The sequence below is a fragment of the Cydia pomonella genome, chromosome 2 (assembly GCF_033807575.1).
Source record: "Cydia pomonella isolate Wapato2018A chromosome 2, ilCydPomo1, whole genome shotgun sequence".
NCBI lineage: Eukaryota > Metazoa > Arthropoda > Insecta > Lepidoptera > Tortricidae > Cydia > Cydia pomonella.
In genome coordinates this window covers 17,971,641-17,994,302 of record NC_084704.1, presented here as the reverse complement: position 1 = coordinate 17,994,302, position 22,662 = coordinate 17,971,641, and the positions used below count along the sequence as shown (strand labels likewise).

At 36.9% G+C, this 22,662-nt stretch overlaps 1 protein-coding gene across 1 annotated transcript in view; it reads left to right on the top strand.

Annotated features, from left to right (window-relative positions):
• The window catches only part of LOC133515554 (neutral ceramidase), a 31,996-nt gene extending 12,739 nt beyond the window's left edge, over positions 1-19,257 (top strand). The window contains exons 2-14 of the mRNA XM_061848112.1: positions 5,749-5,857; positions 8,888-9,043; positions 9,632-9,808; positions 9,926-10,053; positions 10,457-10,658; positions 10,821-11,030; positions 11,272-11,391; positions 11,751-11,954; positions 12,347-12,562; positions 12,909-13,004; positions 13,332-13,499; positions 13,718-13,839; positions 14,709-19,257. Coding sequence (XP_061704096.1) covers positions 5,750-5,857; positions 8,888-9,043; positions 9,632-9,808; positions 9,926-10,053; positions 10,457-10,658; positions 10,821-11,030; positions 11,272-11,391; positions 11,751-11,954; positions 12,347-12,562; positions 12,909-13,004; positions 13,332-13,499; positions 13,718-13,839; positions 14,709-14,886 — 2,085 coding nt within the window. The 5' untranslated portion in view covers position 5,749 and the 3' untranslated portion in view covers positions 14,887-19,257. The remainder of the gene's footprint in view (positions 1-5,748; positions 5,858-8,887; positions 9,044-9,631; positions 9,809-9,925; positions 10,054-10,456; positions 10,659-10,820; positions 11,031-11,271; positions 11,392-11,750; positions 11,955-12,346; positions 12,563-12,908; positions 13,005-13,331; positions 13,500-13,717; positions 13,840-14,708) is intronic.
• Positions 19,258-22,662: the final 3,405 nt, after the last annotated feature.

Here is a 22,662-nt window from a genome sequence, read left to right as displayed (position 1 = left end):
TAATAAATAAAACTCATCACGCATTCTTTCATAGATCTTCTCTTAGTGAATAATTAAAAGTCTACCAACAGGCAATCAATCGGTCTTAGACACGTTACCTATCGTTTCAAGATTGTACAATATTTCTGATTTTTATTAGTATCACAATATGTTCCAGACGAGTAATTTATTCTTAAACTCACTTCCTGATAGTAGCATTAATCATTTCAGTTGTAACATATTACCATATTAGTAGGTTAATACTTAACCCAGGCATTTGGTCAAAACAAGCTTTAAGGGTACTTTTGTATATAATAAAAACATTAAAACACAGACGCAGACGTAATAGTCCACTCCATAAACATTGTATATACACTAATCTACAATCAGCAAACTAAATAATTAAAGCTCATATCAAAAAAATCACAACGTAAAAATGTTCGCTCACCCGTATTTTTGCACCCATTTGCTATATCTACACAACAGACAGCGGACTACCAGTGTGCGTCGGTTTGTTCGTCAGCATAGCCCGTAGTTATACTCGTAACCTTGAAGTTGGTACTTTGTCGTGTATAGTTTAGTAGCTCTCTTTAAAACAAGCCCCACGCTCCCCTACTCATAACTAACGCGCCGTGTTTTGAAATTTAATTGTCTATTCTCATCAGATGTAACGCAACCGCTACAATGAGATTGAAGGAAAACGTAGTCTTTCATGCATGACGAGGTCGCTCCCCTCAAGTTCAAGGCCCGTCTTCCTTGTTCCTGCATATGTTGCACTCAACTCTGTGTATAACTAATAACCGAATTACCTCGATCCGTTCCAATCCAGCCACTTTAGGAAAAATGCTGAAGGTCAAGTAAAGCAAAGTACTTAGGAGTAAAGGATAAGACAGTGTCATTCGGATCCTGAAACCACACGATGCGACGGCCATAGGCGTCAGGAATCGAATCTCTGAAGAGACCGAAGGAAGGGAGTGCCTTCAAGGTAGAATATATTATAATATTAGTACAGGTCACATCCATACCTCAGGAACAGATATTCGTGATGAACACAAATAAATACCGTTACCAGGATTCGAATCCAGGACCTCCTGTTTCGGACCGACTAGGCTAGAAGGTTAAAAAGCTACAATATAGGAAGATTAGGCTATCCCTTTTCTTCCGCTGTATTTAACTAGTACTGCAGGGGTATTTATGGTCAACTTTATAAATTGTACAAATGATGATAAAATTGGCATTTTATCCAGTTTTTATTGATTGTTTATTTCTATTTTATTTTTAATGACTTTTTCTTTAGTGTATGATATTTCAATTTATATTTTTTTTATTTAGGATTTTCGAATCCCGGTGGCCCCTATATAGGTACAGTCAGCTAAGAAAGTGGTTTACCACTTTTCGACTCTATTTGTCAAGTAATAGAGTAGTAGTAGAGTGGTAAACCACTTTCTTGGCTGACTGTACATAGAGCGTTGGGTTGGATGACTTTTACGTGCGACTTGTAGGTTGAAAAACATTGCATTAAGCAAACTAAACGGTGCGATAAGAGCTATTTAATATAAATATTTGCCTGATGCAGTATATTTGGAAAATCAGTCAATACGAGACAGAATTTCATCAGAATTTCCTATTGGTAAACATTTACTATCAACTTTTTTAGGGCTCCGTAGCCAAATGGCAAAAAAACGGAACCCTTATAGATTCGTCATGTGCGTCTGTCTGTCCGATTATGTCACAGCCAGTTTTTTTATTATGCTACCTAGTCGAGCAAATTAAGATATGAAGTAGGTAAGTTTCCAAACAACAATAAAAACCGCATTGATCCAATTTGAGGAAAATAACGCGGTTTCATGGTCGGTCTATTAATAAATTACCGTATCAATGTTGTCACGGGCAAGGTTACTTGAACAGAGGGTCATTGACTGGTTGAACTCGTTAACTGTGGAGACAAAAATCGAGCCACCGATTACACACCTACCCGAATAAGTCTACGTTGTCGTATTTAAATATTACTGTTTTATAAGTAACAGAATTTGTCGTCATCGACTATGGTTTTAGAAATAAAGTTAGGTTAGCCGAAATAAAATTAAACGACTAAATAAATAAATAAATATTATAGGGACATTCTTACACAAATTGACTACGTCCCACGGTAAGCCAAGAAGGCTTGTGTTGTGGGTACTCAGACGACGACGTATGTATATAATATACAAATACTTAAATACATAGAAAACATCCATGACTCAGGAACACGATCACGGTCTCACTATTGACTCAATTTTATAGGCACCTATCTATGCTAGTTAGGTACTAAGCAGCTAGATAAATGTGGCGGATACAAATTATGCGAATACCTGCCTGGTTGAAAGCAGTTTCATTTCAACCGCGACGCGACAAGTATCTGCATCTAGGTTTAACCTCGCTGATACGAGTAGCAGCGATATAGATTGTAACCACGACACCAGTTAATAAAGGCTCTTTGTTCTTCAAAAACTCGCAATCCCGCTCAGGACATTTATAATATTCATAATGTTTATCACGAATTTACGTCCCTGAATTGTAAAAAAATAATAAATAAATAAATATTATAGGGACATTCTTACATAAATTGACTAAGTCCCACGGTAAGTCAAAGAAGGCTTGTGTTGTGGGTACTCAGACAACGATGAGTATAATATACAAATACTTAAATATATAGAAAACAGCCACGACTCAGGAACAAATATCCGTGCTCATACCACAAATAAATACTCTTACCGGGATTCGAGCCCAAGACCATCGGCTTCATAGGCAGAGTCACTACCCACTAGGCCAGACCGGTCGTCAGTTATGGATGTTATATACCTATATAAAAGTATGTATTTACCTATATAAGTCATATCGTCGCCTAGTAATTACAAAGTCTGCGTAGTTAGGGGCTAGGTCGTTCTGTGTAAGATTATCCCCAAACATTTATATTTTATATTTATACGGTATCCTACGCGGTAAGTACTTACAACGTAATGGCTATAATACCTTTCGCTTCCGATGCGTTGTCGGCCTGGGAGGCTCTCAATCCGGGTGCGCCCGTGCCTGAAAAGCCGTTCCTTCAGCGGTTGTGGGACGAAGTCGGCATTAAGCGTCTATTTGCCAGTCTTTTAAATAACGCTTCTGGTGCTGATAGATCCAGATTAAACGCTGCTTCGGTGCCGGAATCGGGGGCTTGGCTACACGCCCTCCCCTCCCCTCCCCTAATTTTGGCACCCTGCTCGACGACGACTCGTTGCGGGTGGCCGTTGCTCTTGGCCTAGGTTGCGATGTTTGTGAACCACATCTATGCATCGCACACACACCACATGCATGCTCGTCCTACGGCACCGCGCGTTAAACGATATTATTCGCAGGGCACTGGTGTCAGCCAATGTCCCGTATGTGCTGGAGCCGCCGGGCCTGAGTCGGTCGGATGGTAAAAGGCCGGACGGTTTGCCCCTGGTGCCGTGCTTGCAGGAGAGGAGTCTCAACCCCCGCTCCGGGTCGTTCCTAGCGCAAAGGTTGTCCATCGCGGTTTAACGTGGAAACGCAGCAAACGTGATGGGCACCTTTGCGTTGGGAGCGACGCGGGGTACCCACCCCGTTTGACTAGTTTTTAGAGGTTAATTTAGGTTTAGTTTTATTTTATAGTTAAGTTTATTGATAGTTTATTTATTAGTCCTTAAGTATTTTTTAATGATTATATTTTTTATTTTATTTGTGTTTCTATTACTTTTTACTGTACAGTAAAAAAATAATAATAATAATAATATATCAATAATATAGGACGTAATAAGTAGATTTAAGTTTTTTCACCACCCTAGCTCGTAAAGACGGAGTTGCATTTTATCCACAATAGTGGCAAAGTAATTTGAAGCAAATTTTGAGTTTTTTCCTTATGTCTGTTGGCTGATAAAATTTAATAAAGTTCATTTGGATTTGATTTCATTTGATGGTTTACAGTTAGTATTTTCCTCGCGTTGGTGTGGTTTTGTGCTTCACTCTGATTCCACTTTTCGAACCACTCGCTACGCTCGTGGTTCAGTTTTGATATATTTTGCTTGCTCTGGTATCAATATTAGCACGAGCGGTTAAGCAATAAAACAAAGTAAATAACTCTTAATTTTTAATATTTTTCTACTTTACCTAAACAATATTGACGTAACAGAAATAAGTACTTATGTTAGACACCAATCAGTCGCTGGACTAAGTAGGTACTCGTATTAGTGTTGACCATTGAGACATGCGTCATATATTTACGAGCAATGCAAAGGATTGCTCAGGAGTCCCAGACGTTTTAAAACAACAACTTAAGATCGTCCACAAGTACAATATAAGAGTTTTTCCATTTCTAGATATTTTCCATTCTCCATGATTTTTCAATATGTTACTGACACAATGAAAAACTAGGTTTATAGGTTTTCCTTTTTTTATACATTTGCAAAACAATGAAATATTGTTTTTAGGCGAAACCTATAAACCTAGAATATATTATGCTGAAGCGATCGACATAAAAATCAAAGTGATTTGTTAAGATTTAGTTAGTGGAAATCGTTTTCTTCCGAAATGAAATTTCATAGATAAAGTACCGTTATTTCGCTAGGATCGCTAAGCTATTCTTCCCTCTTAAAAGAAACGTAGTAAAATGATGACTTGTAATATACCAGTTCTAAAGCCTTTTGTACGTTTCGCTTCCATTATACTAGTCCTAAATTGCATAGTTGAATTTCAATTTTCCAGTCCAGTTTCAGATGTTCACCTTATACTGTGATATACTTTTATATACTGTCACCATAAAACAGACTATGTAAACCACAGAATAGGCAATTGTCTAACCCTAAACTATCTAAACGAACATCGAATAAACACTTTATACAAACATTAATCAAGGTCAAGGTAAAGCGCTTGCTCAGATATTATTGATCACCTTTGCCTTTATTACTATCGCTAGCAAAACTGTTAGCTTAGCACCCCTGCATAAATATTTGCATATACATTAAATTATGAATATCACCTACAGCGACCGTACTGTCTAAAAAGGTTTCCTACTCGTAAATTTATACATTAAATTATGAATATCTCCTACAGCGACCGTACTGTCTATAAAAGGTTTCCTACTCGTAAAGGCGTTGAGTTACCTACTTAAAGTAAGCTATTACTACTTAGGGGGGAGAGACGCAGCGAGGTCTAATATAGAGGCGAGATATTAGCCTCATATATCAATGGACTAATTCTCGAGCTCTATTTTCGTGATAGAAGGACACCAGTAGGAACTAAGTACATACAGAAATAAAAGCATTTTGCCGATACAAGCCACGCGCTGCGGAAGCCGGGACGGTCAATGTCAGCGCGATGCGCGCGAGTGGAATTCAGATGCAGTTTAATATGCGTCATTATTTAAAATAGCTATATTGTCATCACCAGTAGATGAATCTATTCCACGTTAATGAATATTGTTCTGATATGTGACCTATTTATGCTTAGTGTAATAATGATTTACAATTATAAAAGGCTTTTTCTACAAAGGGTCGGAAACACGCGGTCACTCTGAGGTAGATAGAGTATTTGTTGGAGGTAGAGCAATGTGTGTCAATTATGCTCTCATCTTTATACTGCGGCTTGAGCCTTCTCGCTCACAAGTCTCACAACGCTTAGGATACAATGAATGTATGGAGTTCGTCTCTGGCTCGGTTTTCAATATAATATCATAGCACACATTTGTATTAGACAACTAAAAAATACGTTCTCTCGTTTTGGTTTCAGAATGATTCTTTCCACTTTCTGCGTCCTGGCGCTGACGACGGTTGCGGGAGCGCTGCGCGTCGGCGTCGGGATAGCGGACGTCACCGGCCCACCCGCAGAGATCGCCTTCGTGAGTAACAATGTGTCATTAATCTAATTATCAACACATTGTAAGAGGAAGAAATTCATAAACACATGTTATACGTCAAATTAAACAATCACGCGCTCTGTTCAACTGTAGCTAGCCTATGAAATACATTGAGTCTTCTTGTTAAGCGATTTTTAACCTTTTAGTGATAAGGGACCACCCGTCATAATATATTCTTTTTTTAACAAAAACCGCTGTTTGGAAGCAAATAAGTATGACAAAAGAAAGTAATGTTGTTCCGTTTGTAAATAGCTGACCAAATTTTAACATTTTCTATCCATCATCGAAGTTCCATTTATTGCTTACGAATAACCAAATTGATGAATTGATGATTCACTGGGCGATTTTAAAAGTTGTCAGTGTTATTAATGTTACCTATATATACCTATATATCGACGAGCATACCGGGCAATTACGACATCATCGCAACCTTGACCGCCAGGTGCACGGCGACCGTTGAGGTGCTAGTAGAGTGAGAGTAGTGAGCAGCTTCCAATTTGCTTTTGCTAATAACAGCCGTAACGGCCAATGAAAACGTAGAATAAAATATACCAAAAAAAATATTTTATTACTGGCTGGTATGCGTACAAACAGAAATCTACACTGTGTCGAAGGTGATATGATTGATTCACAACCGCTCGTTTTATCATATCAGTTCTGCTGATGCAGAAGACGTGTTATATACTATAAAAAACTAAAGAACAATACCTACCCAAATAAACATTGTTCTTTCATAGCGAAACATTTATTTCATTTGAATAAAAATATTCGAAATGAAACTTCAAAAGGCGAGCTAGAGGGAGCAGTTTGCAATTGCAACAACAGCCAAGTCGAAGTCAAGATCGTTCGCCTCAGGGACCAAAGAGAGAGAGGGAAGCGTCCTTAGCCTGGATTACTATGAAAACCATTCGGCCCGATTCGAAGAAGGAGATACGATAACGATAAGTTCTGGTTTAGATAAGTTCTCATTTAGATATCGTTTATATGTCGTATAATTGACAGAAGCAACTCAATTCGGGCAACCAATGTCACTTTGACGTTAGAAATATCGTAGATAGATCTTATTGGGATCACAGCGGAATCGAAATAAACGTCAATTTTGACATGTCGTTTAGTTATCGATCTTTTAAAGATCTTTCCAAGATCTTATTGAAGTTCAAATACCTCACAACAGATGTCGCAACTAGCGTCTATGCTTTATCCCTTTTACACCTAAAATTTTTTGCTTTTTTGCGTTGCTCCGTGGTCTTGCCTACTAAAGTCTTGGCGCCATTATTTTCAAGCTAACAAATATCAATGAAAAATTAAACTTAATCATCTTTTCGGCTCTTGTTTATGGTAAAATGCTGCCAGTGATTAAAAACTGATGGTATAAATACTAGTTTTACAGGATTTGTCTATACCATCCCATTACTGGTGCCTGTTCCACTATATGTGTAGGAACGTTGACACTTATTATTTAAATAAAAGTTGAATGTAATAATCTGTAGCTACAAGTGTGATCCTTTCCATCTCTTATTCATTGGCTCTACTTTGTATTATATAGCTGTTGAAAATTGTGAAAGATTAGAAGAAAAAATGGTCTCCTACAACCTCTGACAGTTTTACGGTTATAAATAAATAGGCATACTTATGTGCAGTAGGTACTTACGTTAAATTTGTTCTATGAAGTCGACATGTCTTGAGAAAATTGCGATCACCTAAAAATCTTCAATGTCAAAACTCATGTATATGGGCTGCGCAACATCTAAAAACATGCTGAATGGTAAAGAATGTATGACCTGCATGAAATTGTGCGTGCGTTCCTAGCAACTTCCTAATATACGTTAAAATATTTTGCTTTCAAATGCGTTTTAATCTTGGTATAAATACGAGGTGAAACTTTTAGGGGATATACTTAAGATACGCAATTGTGCTCATGTCTGTGAACAACGTTTGTTATGAGAGGAACCCCAAAATCCTTAAATGAAAAAAATCTGGTGTTCCATACTGAAGTTAAATTCGACACAAACTATGGATATCAGTTTTTTTGTGATTTCAGATTTGCTGTTACTTATAATAAAAACATATCTTAGACATAAATAGAATCGCGTATTAGGTAGGTCGCGTATTATCTTCTATCACCTAAAAATGTCACCCAGTATATTATGTACATATGTACCTACATGATTTTTGTTGACGTCGCTCAGACGCTTATAATATTGACACGTTTAATATTCTTACAAAAAATTATGAAATGTTTCATTATGAAGACTTTCTATAATTTTTTCTAGGGAATATATACTAACATATCTAACATTAAAAGGGTTGCTTACCAACCAATTATGACCAACTCACCAACATTTTATATACACCTTGTTTTTATTGAATTCCGTTAACACCGAGGTATGGGTAGGAACGTTTAAGGAAACTAAATGGCTTACTTAGTTAATTAAAAAAAAAGGTTTTACTATTTTTTTTTATTTTTGTGAAAAGTAATTAAATGTTGCGTATAGCGTTGTTGTAACACGGGCATTACATTTAATTCAACCAAACAAATGAAAACTGTGACACATCAATGTCATTTTGAACATCACTCGACCGAGACGGTACTTATGTTTAGTAGCAAATGTATACACTCGTACCAAACACTAATCAATATGTAAACAGGCCCTAAGGCAAGTGTATACGCTCTTAAGGGTATTATAAGATAAAAATAAATTATTGATTATCTCCGAAATGGAGTTAATTAGAATACCGGTGTCTTTGAGAAAGTTATAAGCTCAGGAATGCACTCTTGAAATTAACGGAAATAAAAAAAAAATGTAAGTATAGGCTTCCATTAAAATTGTAATATTATTTTGGGGTTGTGTCGAGAACTCGTGTGAAATATGTGTAACATACTAACATTAAAATATAACCGAAACCTCAACCATTTTTCCCTTTCTGTTTCACGTGAAATGCCCCCATTGTTAACATATTTGAGAATAGCTCGTAACCTGACTTTCAAACACCATTAAATTTTCCTTCCAGATGGGTTACGCTCACTTTCAACAAATCGGGCATGGCATACACTTACGGCAGTTTTCGCGTGCATTTGTGCTGGCTGACGACACCGGAAATAGCTCACAGAGGATCGTGTTCGTCACTGTGGATGCTCCAATGATGGGCCACGGCGTTAGAAAAGAGGTTAGTCGTCAATGACGACTCTTTCTGATTCTGAACAATGGCACGAACACCGGCGGGAGTTTTCGCGAGTCTTTATAGTAGGCATTTAGTGCTAGCGGTACGCCAAAAAACCTGCATGAATGATTTAGAAATACGCGTACGCACTTGCGGGGTGTACCGCTAATACTAAGTGGGAAGAGAGCACCGCGTTTCTCACTGCAGACTCACCGATTATGGCCGGCTTCAGGAAATAACGCAAGTCTCAGTCATTACTTCAATACAGGCATTTTGCACCCACCGGCGGCAGCTCTTGCGCCTCGTAATGGCAGACGACCCTGGTAATAGGAATGGACTGTCCTGTATTCGACAGTTATAGGTTATGGCGATAGGCAAGTTCAGTAAGTACCTTTAAATATTCACAAAGATGAACGCCGACTGAGAATTCCTTGTTTTGAACCACGGTGGTTTGCTACATCGTATAAGAATCAATGAAAGGACTTTGGGGCACGAGTGAATAATATATTTGGTATAAGTATGTTTTATCATTCGAACTTAAACGAAATATTGAAGATTCAGCATTGTAACTCATTCGCTAACTATCGGTTTCAGATAATAAAACGTCTCCAAAAGCGCTTCGGTGATATCTACAGCGAAAACAACGTTATTATAAGCGGTACTCATACGCATTCGACCCCGGGAGGGTTTCTCATGGACTTCCTCTTCGACCTGCCTATCCTTGGCTTTGTCAAGGAAACCTACGTCAGTTACATTGCCGGGATATTTAAGGTAAGCTTTTCGGGCGCATATATACATCACCTGGTTTAATTTATTTTGATAAACATAAGTATGTTTTTATAAATCATCATCCTTCTGTGGGTAGCTTTTATGTTTTGACGATTACAGAGTATAGTTATGGCTCACAACAATTTGACGCCAGCACGGATGGAGTACGGTGAGGCAGAGCTACTGGACGCGAACATCAACAGGTCACCCACCTCTTATTTGCGGAATCCACCCGAAGAGAGAGCTAAGTAAGAACCTTTTCTATGTATGCCGTATTCATCTCCGGGCTCGCCGGTCCAAGTTGTAGTTGAGGGCTATTAGATTCGACAAAATGACGGGTGAGATATGGCTCCCATATTTCAACTTATTACCTTATTTCCCATATGGCCGATGGTTAACACAATTATAGTTAGAAATTTTGTTATCTAAGCGACGCCCATGCTTCGCATTGAAGCATAATCAATTACTTACGCTGAAAGATATGCATTGTAAACAATCGCCATGTCAATACTTGTAGTTAGTAAATAATACTTCAGTACTTACATTTGACTTACAACTTATGATAATATCAGAGAAGTATCAATGCGCAAAGGGTCATATATATTTTTTTATTACGTTACTTTTACTTCGAGTGTACCAATTCCATTTCAGATACAAATACGACACCGACAAGACGTTATCCCAGGTTCGTTTCCTGGCGCCCGACAGCCGCATCATAGGGGTGATCAACTGGTTCGCGGTGCACCCCACCAGCATGAACAATACCAACAAGCTCATTTCCTCAGACAACGTTGGATATGCTTCTGTTCTGATGGAGAAAGCGTTGAACGGCAATGGGACTTATCCTGGAAAGGTACATAAGTTTAATTAGTTTCAAATAAAAATACAATCATACCTGATTTCAGATAAATTTTGGTTAGGTACGCTTTTTACGAAGACCCCTCTAAATAATAGTCTAATATTGTTGCGACATCGACAGTAAAAACCTTATGAAAATCCATGCATTACATTTCAGGGTCGCATAGTCTGCGCGTTCGCGTCCACAAACCTCGGCGACGTGTCCCCCAACACTCGTGGTCCTCGTTGCAGCATCTCCGGCAAAGTTTGCGACCAGGAGAATTTGCTCTGCAAGCTACCTGGCGAAGAGTGCTTCGCATCCGGCCCAGGGCGAGACATGTTCGAGAGCACGCAGATCATCGCCACTAAGATGTTCGAGACGGCTATGGTTAATATCATGATTCCATGAGATAACATACAACGTTTTGCACGCCGTATTTACATATGTTTTTCTTGTAAGCTTATTAGTGGGTGAATTTAAAACAATGTGATCAAGGTATCTTTTGTACCTTTGTGGCACGACAGCGACGTGCAAATTGTGACTAGAAGACTAGAACACAAAAAATTGTGCCCATTTTTGCCTAACTGCAGTGCAGTGGTTATATTTATAAGGCAATTTGTAATTACAGAAAGTGTTAAAACAACCAGGGGAAGACCTGACGGGTCCAATCGGCGTCGTACATCAATATGTGGATATGCCAAACCAGACCGCGAAACCATATGATCCTGTTACAAACACCTTTAACGCCGTAAGTACACTCAGACCAGACTACAGCCTGGCTAAGTCCTGACGTCCCCACTCGACAAGGAATACTAGTTCGTGGAAATGCCATATCTTGGATCCATAAGATAGCACTATTGTCCACATATTATTTCAAAATGGGGCATTAAACTTACCATTTCTCCTTTAAATTATTGAGTTGGTTAATGACTATTAGTGGGTAATCACTGAATAAGCAGTAATTTACTTCATCAGTTATATTAAGTATAATATAAAGTACTCGAAATAAGTATACAATTCCGGCTTTTGTTTCACGTGTAACGCTATCACACCTGATAAAATCCCCAACTGAGTTTAGACTTCAAACCAATAATCAACCTCTTATAGAGTGCGAAAGTATCCGGTTGTCTTCCGGCCATGGGCTACAGTTTCGCGGCGGGCACGACGGACGGGCCGGGCGCCTTCGACTTCAAGCAGGGCACCACCACCAGCAACCCGTTGTGGAACGCCGTGCGGGACTTCATCGCGGAGCCCACTGACGAAGACCTCAAGTGCCAGGCACCGAAGCCCATCCTGCTAGCTACGGGACGGGTGGGTCCATGATTTACTACTCTTTAAACGGAATAGGGGAACAAATTGGTAAGGTTCGTGGCACAACAGACATATCAAAGATAAAGATATATCAAATTAATAGGATGAAAATTCAAAACCTAGTTTGATAGTAAGAAATATAATTATGCACAGGTCTACAGGTGAAATAAAAACTACGGTTATTGCAATAATCACAATTTTTCAGTTCATTTCAGTCAAGCTCTCTGGCATAATACCTACAGCAAGAGCGCCTTTCTCTCTTTCTCGGTTACTTTTCTTGTGTAGGTAATTCTTCTTTATCCTGTTACTGCTTCAAATAATGTCGAGCGACCTCCAATATTTCAGAGACTGCCATTAAACTGTACAATCATAGCTACAACGTTAAATTCCAGGCAAAATTCCCCTACGAGTGGCAACCCAAAATAGTGTCGTGCAGTGTTGCCCGCATCGGCGGCTTGTTCCTGGCCGCCGTGCCGGGCGAGTTCACCACCATGTCGGGGCGGCGCCTGCGGCGAGTCGTGCAGCAGGTCGCGGGACCCGGGAGGGTGGTGTTGGCTGGCTTGTCAAATATCTACTCGGATTATATTGCCACGCCTGAGGAGTATCAGGTACGGATACGGATACTTGAAGTATTTTGAATTGTTACTATTCCTCTCTGACTGCGACACTGGGAACCATAAAGCCGGATTTCTAGTTGCGACAAGATTTAAAAGGTTGCAGGTAACTAATAATAATAGAATGTTTACTGGCCAGTATAACCTTTTTTTGCCTAACTTTGCCACAAAGTGCCAAATCCGAGAAGTATTAGGTACAGAAGATCTTTAAAATATTGAGATTTAAATACGAACTAAATGCCAGAACAATATATTCTGAAACAAAAATGTGCCAACGGTGCCACTTCTCTGGTGCATTATTTATCGACACAAGACGATTGTTTTTTTTTTTAATTTACAGGCGCAACGATATGAAGCTGCGTCAACAATTTATGGTCCGCACACGCTTGACATCTATCTCAATAAGTATGTAGAGCTGACTGAAGCTTTGGTTAAGGTAAGAATTGCGATTCTCATTTCATTTTTTTTGTACGGAAAATATTGTAATAAGTCGTAACTACATCGTTTTATGTAAACTTTAAACAATAAAATATCAGGATCACCCATTATAACTGTTACCCGCTAATGCAGACATTGGCGCCGACCCACTTATTTGAAATTCATACTAGCGTGGCGGTGTATCACCGACATCACCGTGAAGACATTGATCTTCACTTTGATATGTAAATCTTAAGAACGTGTGGTTTTTCTAATGTGTGTGTGTTCATTTATGTGTAAACAATAATTGGTATCGTCAGAGGTGAAGTATTCTGATTTACTTTAGGGAGTGACACTGGAGCCGGGTCCCCAGCCGCCGGACTTCAGTGACCAGCTCATCACACTCGTCCCGCCCGTGCTGTGGGACGCCGCGCCCTGGGGCAAGGAGTTCGGAGACTGCACAAAACAACCGCAGACTGAATACAGCTACGGGGATATTGTCACCGCACTTTTTGTAAGTTGTTATGCAAAAAAAAAGGACTGAGTGTTAACTTGGATTGCACACTTCGTAGACGCCCGAGTGCTCATCTTTGTCCCAGCAGTATATATCATCTTTAAACTTAAATAATTGTCAGTAGAGGTGACAGCAGGGCGTCATCTATTGTGCATTAGCATATCGAGCACTAAGACGTTTTTACCTTGAAACCTATAAGATTATGTAATTGCTAACAGGTATCAGGTCATCCTCGCAACAACATTCGCCACGGGAACTGGTATGCGACGGTGGAGAGACTTGAGTCCGAAGCAGATGACGCCTGGACGGTGGTTGCCACAGACGCCGACTGGGAGACCAAGTAATATTATCGAAAGGCATCATCGCTTATACACCGTGTGCTCGAATAATCTGACAGTTTTATGAAAACAGTCTTGTTTTAGAGATAATGACAATTCTTGTGAAAAATTGTTTCTGTTATAAAAAAAAAATGCTGTGATGCTGCCCCTTGGTTTAGATTTAGTTTAGACAGACCTACTGATAGATATTACAGTTTTAAAAGAAACTCGCAATTATTTATCTGTAAATAAATAAATAAACTTTTCACCACACCAACTGGTAAAGGCCCTCTTGATTGTTCAAAAACTAATGAGAAATTTGCATTTTATCCACATATGGGGTAAAGTAATGAGATGCAAATTTTGAGTTAATTTCTTATATTTTGAATGATATTTTTTATTACGTTCATTTGGGTTTGATTTGATTTTGTTGGTATTTCATAATAAGTATTTTCCTCGCGTTGGTGTGGTGATTTTTTTTGTGTTTCACTCGGAGGCAAAGTTTGATTAACCCCCGTGCCTTGAAACCAATATTAGTACGAGCGATTAAACAACAATTTTTCCCCCTTGTAAAGTATAATAACTATTACTTATTCGTTGTAATGTTTTTTTTTTTCGCCAAAATGTAAAAAGACTGAGTACTTGTCGCTTATGCAAAAAATACACTTACACACACAAATATAATTTTGTTTGCTATGTTTTTGACCAAAAGTCATATAAAATTTGTTTGCTCCTTATGGCCTCGGGAATGCGTGGTTATACCTAGTCTGTTACTCGAGCCCACGGTGTTTACGTTAATATAATACGTCACTATTAATCAGAATATCCAAAGCAGAGATTATCACTAGGTAACGATTGATTGACCACTAGGTAACGATTGATTGTGTTGCAGATACATCTGGCACCGCAACAACAAGGTGCTGGGCACAAGCCACTCGGAAGTCCAGTGGCACATCCCTGTCGGCACGCCTCCCGGCACCTACCGCCTGCATCACTACGGCAGCTACAAGTACGTCCTCGGCGGTATCTACCCCTACCACGGCTTCTCCAACAGCTTCGAAGTCAGATAATTGCCAGTGCTCATTTAGTCGATTTTTAATACTCTATTTTTATACACACATCGGGATTTTCGGTGCGGTGCGTTATTGAATTAAATAAATAAATAGTTTAAAAACCACTAGAAAAACACGCTTATGATACGATATTCCATCATGGAATGCCAGTGCTTATCTTTCGGCTTCATCATCAGACCTTGAAACCTAATCGTGGTCAAAGTTCATTACAAGACCTTTCTAACAAATCCAAACACAGCTAAGATACGATGTTCCATCATGAAGTTCCAGTTAATATCTTCCGGCTCCATCATCAGATCAGTTCGGCAGTACCATATTATTGTATTGTCATCAGAACTACATACAGCTGCCAATTTTCATGACGCTACGATCCTTGGAAGTTGGTTATAGTACATTATGATACAAGTGTGCTAAGTTGCTCATTACATTAGGTACACACGAGGCGATATTGTGTTGTGCGCGCGAGCTGCAAGCGAGCGCGAGCGCGCAATAAGAAAGCCGATGTGTGTAATGACAATGACCATAGTACACGCGTTTCATACGACGTTTTTCAATACACTTGCGAGGAAATAAGAAACTTTAATATTAATAAAATTTTAATTGTTAAATCGGTTAATTAGTAACTGTTAAAAATCTGTGGAATAAAAACGCCGTTTTGAGCAAGCGTGTTGAAAAATTAGTTACCTTAGATTCCATTACATAGTTACATACAGCTCGACCTAATAAAAGCGTGTTAAAAACAGAATGTACCACAGCAGGTTTCTACCTAATTAATGAATAATTAATTAAACAAAAGATCAAATTATATTTTTTTTATATGTAAACAAACTTTGTTACCAAGTTAAACTTTTTTTTTCATCACACCAACGTTAGGAAAATACTAACTATAAAACATAATATAAATCAAATCCAAATGAACGTTATTTACTACCTATCATTGAAAATAATCATTTTAAAATTCAATTCTACTCGCCAACATTAGAAATCCACTCAAAATTTATATCAAATTACTTCGCCACTCTTGTGGATAAAATGCAACTTTCTCTTCCGTTATTGAAAGATAAAGAGGGTCTTCACGAGCTTGTGAGGTGAAAATAAAATTTTATCATCTTACTCAAATCATTCCCGCACCGAAAATCCCGATGTATAAATCGAATAGTCATTTCCCGTGTCTTATGTTGAAATCAAAAAGTTATCGATTGTATAATATAAATCAGGTAAATTTTAAGAAAAACTCGTGTCTCCACTCCAAGCTTAGGAGGCGAAGTATGCCACTGTAAGGCGCCATACATTTGTATGGCGCCTTACAGTCAAATGTCAACTTTTGTACTAGAGTGACCGCATAGTGTAAATTAGAAGCATGTTTTTTTCTTAGAGTACAACTGGATGGCTGGAATGGTCGAAATGCAGTCACATAAAAAAGTCTCAAGGGAGTTATGTGTTTAACTATGACAATTGTTATACAATAAATTAATATGTTAATAAATACCAAAGCAGATGTAAGTCGTAAATTGTGTCTGTGTAGGTAATGCTTAGGTATATATGAATAATAGAAAATATGATTGATACAGGGAGGCGAGGAAGGCGACAACCGCTTCTCCAGTTTATACTTTTCAGTATTTTCTACTCTTATTATTAACATTATAGAAAGTATGTTTACACAATTTAATATATATTCAATACAAATAATAATTAAAAATTGCTATGGTTGTATGTATATCTATACATCAAAATGTTAATATCCAGAGAACAAAATGGGGACTACGTTTATATGGAAATGCGGTATAGATCTTGTCATTCACGACAACGCGTGCCTTGACTCGTATTGTCAGGTTAGATTTGACAAATCAACGCGTCATCGTGTAACAATCTATCGACCTACCCATGTAACAATCTATAATGCTATATTTTGCATCGGTATATATATATATATATATATATATATATATATATATATATATATATATATATATATATATAAGACAAGGTTTCTTCCATTGAGTAATAATACTAATAATGGATATGTTACGTAGTGAGTAGATAGTGTCAAAGGTATAATGTAAAGATGCTTATGCCTTTTTACTTATTATTTGCCAGTGAAATAAATTGGCATCATTTTTGTCGTTACGATGGTAGCTGCGATAACGATTTACCGTTAATTTAAAACAAGATCTAGATTTTGGATTACATGTTAATATTTGATATGTTATTGTACGGTTTTATTTATAGATAGCATTTTGTTTTACTTTAATATTCTCTTGATTGTCCGTTTAATCAGTAAAGTTAAGTCAAAATAAATATAGCAGGTTTATGTCAATAAATAAAGAGCTTATTGACATAAACATGCTACTTTTCCAATATTTGCTCCAAATGAAGGAAATTATAACATCGTTTCAAACTTTTAAATTTGTTCTTATGGATTATCAATTATGAAGAACATATTATGAAGCAGTCCCGGGTTCAATTCAAATCCTTGTAGGTAAGGGCATTTTATTATGTGTTGATCACTAATATTTGTTTCTGAGTTATGGATATTATTTTTGTATTTAAGTATGTATCTGTATCTATCTATTATATTTATCGTCGTGTAATACTCACTACGCCTTATAGATCTTACTGTGGGGTAGGCTCAAACCGTTGTGTAAGATTGTCTCATAATATTTATTTATCTATCATATTCCTATCGGTAAATCAACATGAAATATTTAATTATATATCTGAATCAATAAGCTCGGCTCGTCATCAGTGGGCTCGTCTTTCAAATATTTGGATAGTCGCTCGTAGTATGGAGGACTGAAGATACGCGGGTTTTTCCCTGCAAGTTTTGCATCAACTTGCCAGAAAAGTTTACTTTCGAAAACAACGAGAATTTGGAGAAATATGAAATTGAAAGAGGCTAAAATCATGTCATGATGGTCATATTTTGCCATAGTTGTGATCTAAATGTATTTTTTTGTGTGTGAGTAAATTGCAATACCGCGGATGTACAAGTTACAGTGAAAATAACCTTGGAAAAACTTCGTACATGAATATTGTTGTACAAAAATTATACATAAGACCCGTGCAACGTATATTTTTAATGGTATTGTTTATGTTAAGATATAGGGGCATGATATTTTATTAACATCAATTGGTTTTTATAAAAACTACAGAACTAAAACTGGAAAAGCGATACATTTGGACAAGACAGGTTTCAGTAAAAAGCGGTACTCTTTATTTATTTTTTAATATAAGTATTAAATTTAAATACGAATAATGACTTTGCCTCGATAAACATTGTATTTGATTATTATAACTTAGTTGATTATGCTGGGCATTTTCCGCAAATCGACAACCATAGTGCCTAAAAATGACTTATTGTGAAAAATAAATAAATACATACCTATGTCTGTCTTAGCCATTTGGTTAAATTAGCCTTTAGCATTTTATGCCTAGGCCAACAGTTAATAGAACTAGAATCACTTAACGTTTAACAACATGGCGTACTCATTGGGAAGTCAACCTTTTGAAAATGGCTGATTCAATCAGCCGAGAGCAAAGTTATTCAAATTTAACCTAAAAAAATTTAAAAATGGAATAAAATAAATAAATAAAATAACCTAACCAAACCTAAGCAAACATCATAAATTCAGCACATGTCCAATTTAACTAAATGACTACCTACACGATGTTCAGCCGACACGCGACGTTCTGGTTAAACGGTGCGCTCAAACGTTTAATGAACGGTCTAGGCATCTAATTAGCTGGCTTATTTAACCAATTGGCTGGGACTGTATCTACTTTGATAATTTATATAATAAAACATTTAAAAACAATTAGAACGGGTTTCATATGCAATTTGTATGTATACATACATAGTGACTATTTTCAGGGTTCCGTACCAAAAAGGTACAAAAGGAACCCTTATGACGACCAGTCTGGCCTAGTGGGTAGTGACCCTGCCTATGAAGCCGATGGTCCCGGGTTCAAATCCTGGTAAGGGCATTTATTCGTGTGATGAGCATGGATATTTGTTCCTGAGTCATGGGTATTTTCTATGTATTTAAGTATTTATAAATATTTATATATTATATATATCGTTGTCTAAGTACCCTCAACACAAGCCTTATTGAGCTTACTGTGGGACTTAGTCAATTTGTGTAATAATGTCCTATAATATTTATTTATTTTATTTATTATTTATTTATGGTGCGACTGTCCGTCCATCCGTCAGTCACATCACTAAATATCTCGAGAACTACTTAAGCTATCAATTTGAAATTTTTGAATAGTCACGAAGAACGCCCATACAGACACTCAGTGTTGGCCGAACGTTAATTAGAATTGACCATTAACCATCACAAAATGAACCGTAAACTGTATCCACCAGTTACGCCCACCCAGACACCCAGTGTTGGCCGAACAACAGGATGTTCTGTGGGCCGAACGTTAATTAGAATTGACCATTAACCATTACAAATTGAACCGTAAACTGTATCCGTACGTTACAGTTTACGGTTCATTTTGTAATGGTTAATGGTCAATTCTAATTAACGTTCGGCGAACACTGCCAAACACAATGAGAGTGTTATTATTTTATTTTATTTTTATAAATTATGTAAAATGCCCAATATGAAGAGAGGAGAAATGCCCAAAATTTCAGAGTCTAGTTACTAGGTCAAGTGGGATACTTATCGTTTGAAAGAGCTTAAATTGTACATTCTAAAACAATATTTTGTTATTCTTTTACAGTGAAAAAAAGTTTTTATAAAAGAAAATGTAAAAAAACATTCCCCCCTAGCTTTATCTCTGAAGTTTACCAAAGAAATATTTTGAGGCATCTTGTATGACCCGAATTTAGTGTGTTTTGAAACAAATGTCTCGTCTGTCGAGATAATAGATCTAATGACACGCGCATATTATATTTAGTAAGGAGCCCTAAGGGCTTCCGCTAGCTGGCGCGGTTACACGGAGCAGATGAGCGGGTTAATGAAAAAGTATGAGCAACACTAACTGACGCGGATGCGTGCGGCAGATTTTACCTACAACCTACAATACCACCCGCGTGCGTCTGCCCGCTCCGTGCACCCGCGCCATCAGCTAGCGACCGCCCTAACAAATATCAAAGGTTGGTTCCATCCTGCAGAAAAAAACTTGCTACTAATTGTAATTTCAAAAGAAATTGAATTACAAATTTATTTATGTTTTTCTCACCGTTATTTTTAAGCTAATACAGGTTGAAATACTTTCAGCCTTTTTTAAATATATTGTATATAATATTACTTAAGAGTTGTACCTACCTTCAGTCTATCATTAAATTATATAAAAAAAGTTTCATTTTTTTTTCTATATAAACATAAAACTTGACAAATAACTTTTGAAAAAAGAAGAACAAAATCACAAATCAGTATGCTATCATTTTATGGTCCTCTACAGCAGCAGTTCCACTCCATCGAGTGACATTCAAAGAGAAATTCCAAGAGTACCTATACAAACATAAACCTACCTACCTATAAAAAAAAACATAAATCACCATAACATAAATATGCCTATTGGGTATAGTGCTAGAGTTACGTCACTTTCTACAGGATCCACTATCAGATTTTGATCTTGATATATGACGACTATGACGATTGTGAAGTATACCTCTCCCTCACCACATTATTTCATTTTTAATTTTTTCGGTAGCGTTTGTTTTAACGGAAATAAATATAGTAACATAACTTAGTATAACCTGGTTTGACTGCTCATAGACTTTGTTATATCATTTTGGTATCATGCAATATCTTATCTAATTCGAACTCGAGTTTATTCCCCTATCCCCTACAGAGTGTTTCCAAAATCAGAGTAGGTGCCGGTCTTCCGCTTAAAAATGTTTGATCATTTAAAACAAACAGCTATTGCAGCTAACCAAAAACTCTAATAACGGATATGGAGGCACTAGTATTCTTATTGACTACGGAACCTTAAAAAAAGAGTTGTTGTTGTAGAAAGACCACAAATAAAAACCCTCTGCACGTTTTAAATTGAACTATCATTACCAGATTTAATAAGGCATGCATCATGATTGTAATAAGTTATAATTATTATCATTTGACCAGTTTGACTAATTGTCTCTTTGACATACGCTCTAGTCATAAGCACGTGTATCTACAATACGATTTATTGAAATTTTACATAACATATGTTTTTTAACATAACATATGTCAATCATTTAAAAGGCAGTTTGAGATTTTCATTCTTTTATGGTCGATTGGTACCCGTGATCACCTTCATCATCATCAGGCTTCATCCTCAGACCCTGAGTATCAGTTCGGCTTAAGCCCTCGTTGATACAACTTAATTGAACGAAGGGGTCTTATCGATAAAATAGTTTCACTACAAAACCAATGACGAAATATGTAAAAAACGTGAGTATATAGTAATTTCTTTCCAGTAAAAAATGATTCTTAATTATTATTATACATAAGTACCTACATTAGCACTGGATTTAGTACTTTCGTACAAAATAACATTTATCAGGACTTTCAAATTTTTATAACAGATAGTGTTGTTATAGTTGTTTTCAATATGCTGCACGAAGGATCAAGATTGTTTAATCCATTCAGAATGTGATAGAAAGGATGGGTCAATTTCAACAGTACTAGTTTTTTGTGTCATTCCGGTGTAATTCTTTATTTACGTTTCTTCGATGTTTCTTTTAATGTCAATCGACACCTCAGACTGTTCTTTGATAAGCCTCTTACAGAGCACTTGATATCTTAAGCCTTTTGAGAGGTATCGGAGATTAAAAAAAATGACTCGCACGTGAATTATAAGTATACACAGTACATATAACACTCCACCTGAATGACATTTTTCCACCGGAATGAAAAAATGACTCGCACGTGAATGATAAGTATGCAAAGGAATGATATAACACTCCACCTACTTTTGATATCATTCCGGTGTTATTTTCATTCTCGTGGGTATTAAAGCCATTTTACTACACCGAAATCACCAGAATGAAATTGGTGGAATGATAAACCGAGGTGAAATAAAATTAAAAAAATAACTAAATCCCACATTCTTTAACTATCGCGACATTTAAACTCACAAGTACAAAATACACGATCTGCAAATATTTGAAAAATAACAAATATGAAACAAAAAACATATAGCAAACTCCGGAATGATATTTTTTTTTGTCCCCGTAACATCGAAATGACATGACTTACGTGTGTAGCGGATCCCAGTCCCGGATGACAGTCCCGGGACCGGTTCCTAGTTTTTCATTTCCCGGTACCGGGTCGGAGCCGGTACCGGGATTCCCGGTTCTTCCGGTTCTTTATGCTGAGCTGAATTATTTTTATATATTTTGTTTGACATCATTTAACTGTGAATCTTGCAACTAACTTTAATAATAATGAAAAGGAATCGTAGGAATAATTAAGAATTTTTTATAGAATAAAAAACAGTTTTAGGAATAATACACTTAAATCAGTCTTAATAGTTACTTTAATCAGTCTTAATTGATTAATCAGTTAATAGTGTCATTGATCATAATCGTAATGTTATGAATCATGTGTAGTAAGTACTACTTACAAACACCATAATATTTTAAACATTCTTATCATGTTCACAATATCATAATTATCATAATATTGTAATTAAAAAAAACAAATTGTGCAAAGTTATACAAATTTTAATATCCTCAACCTGACTATTTATGTAAGATGTCGTCGAATTTACTTGACGTAACGCTAATCATTATTTTAATTTTAAATGTGAACTTAAATAATATAAATCAGTCTA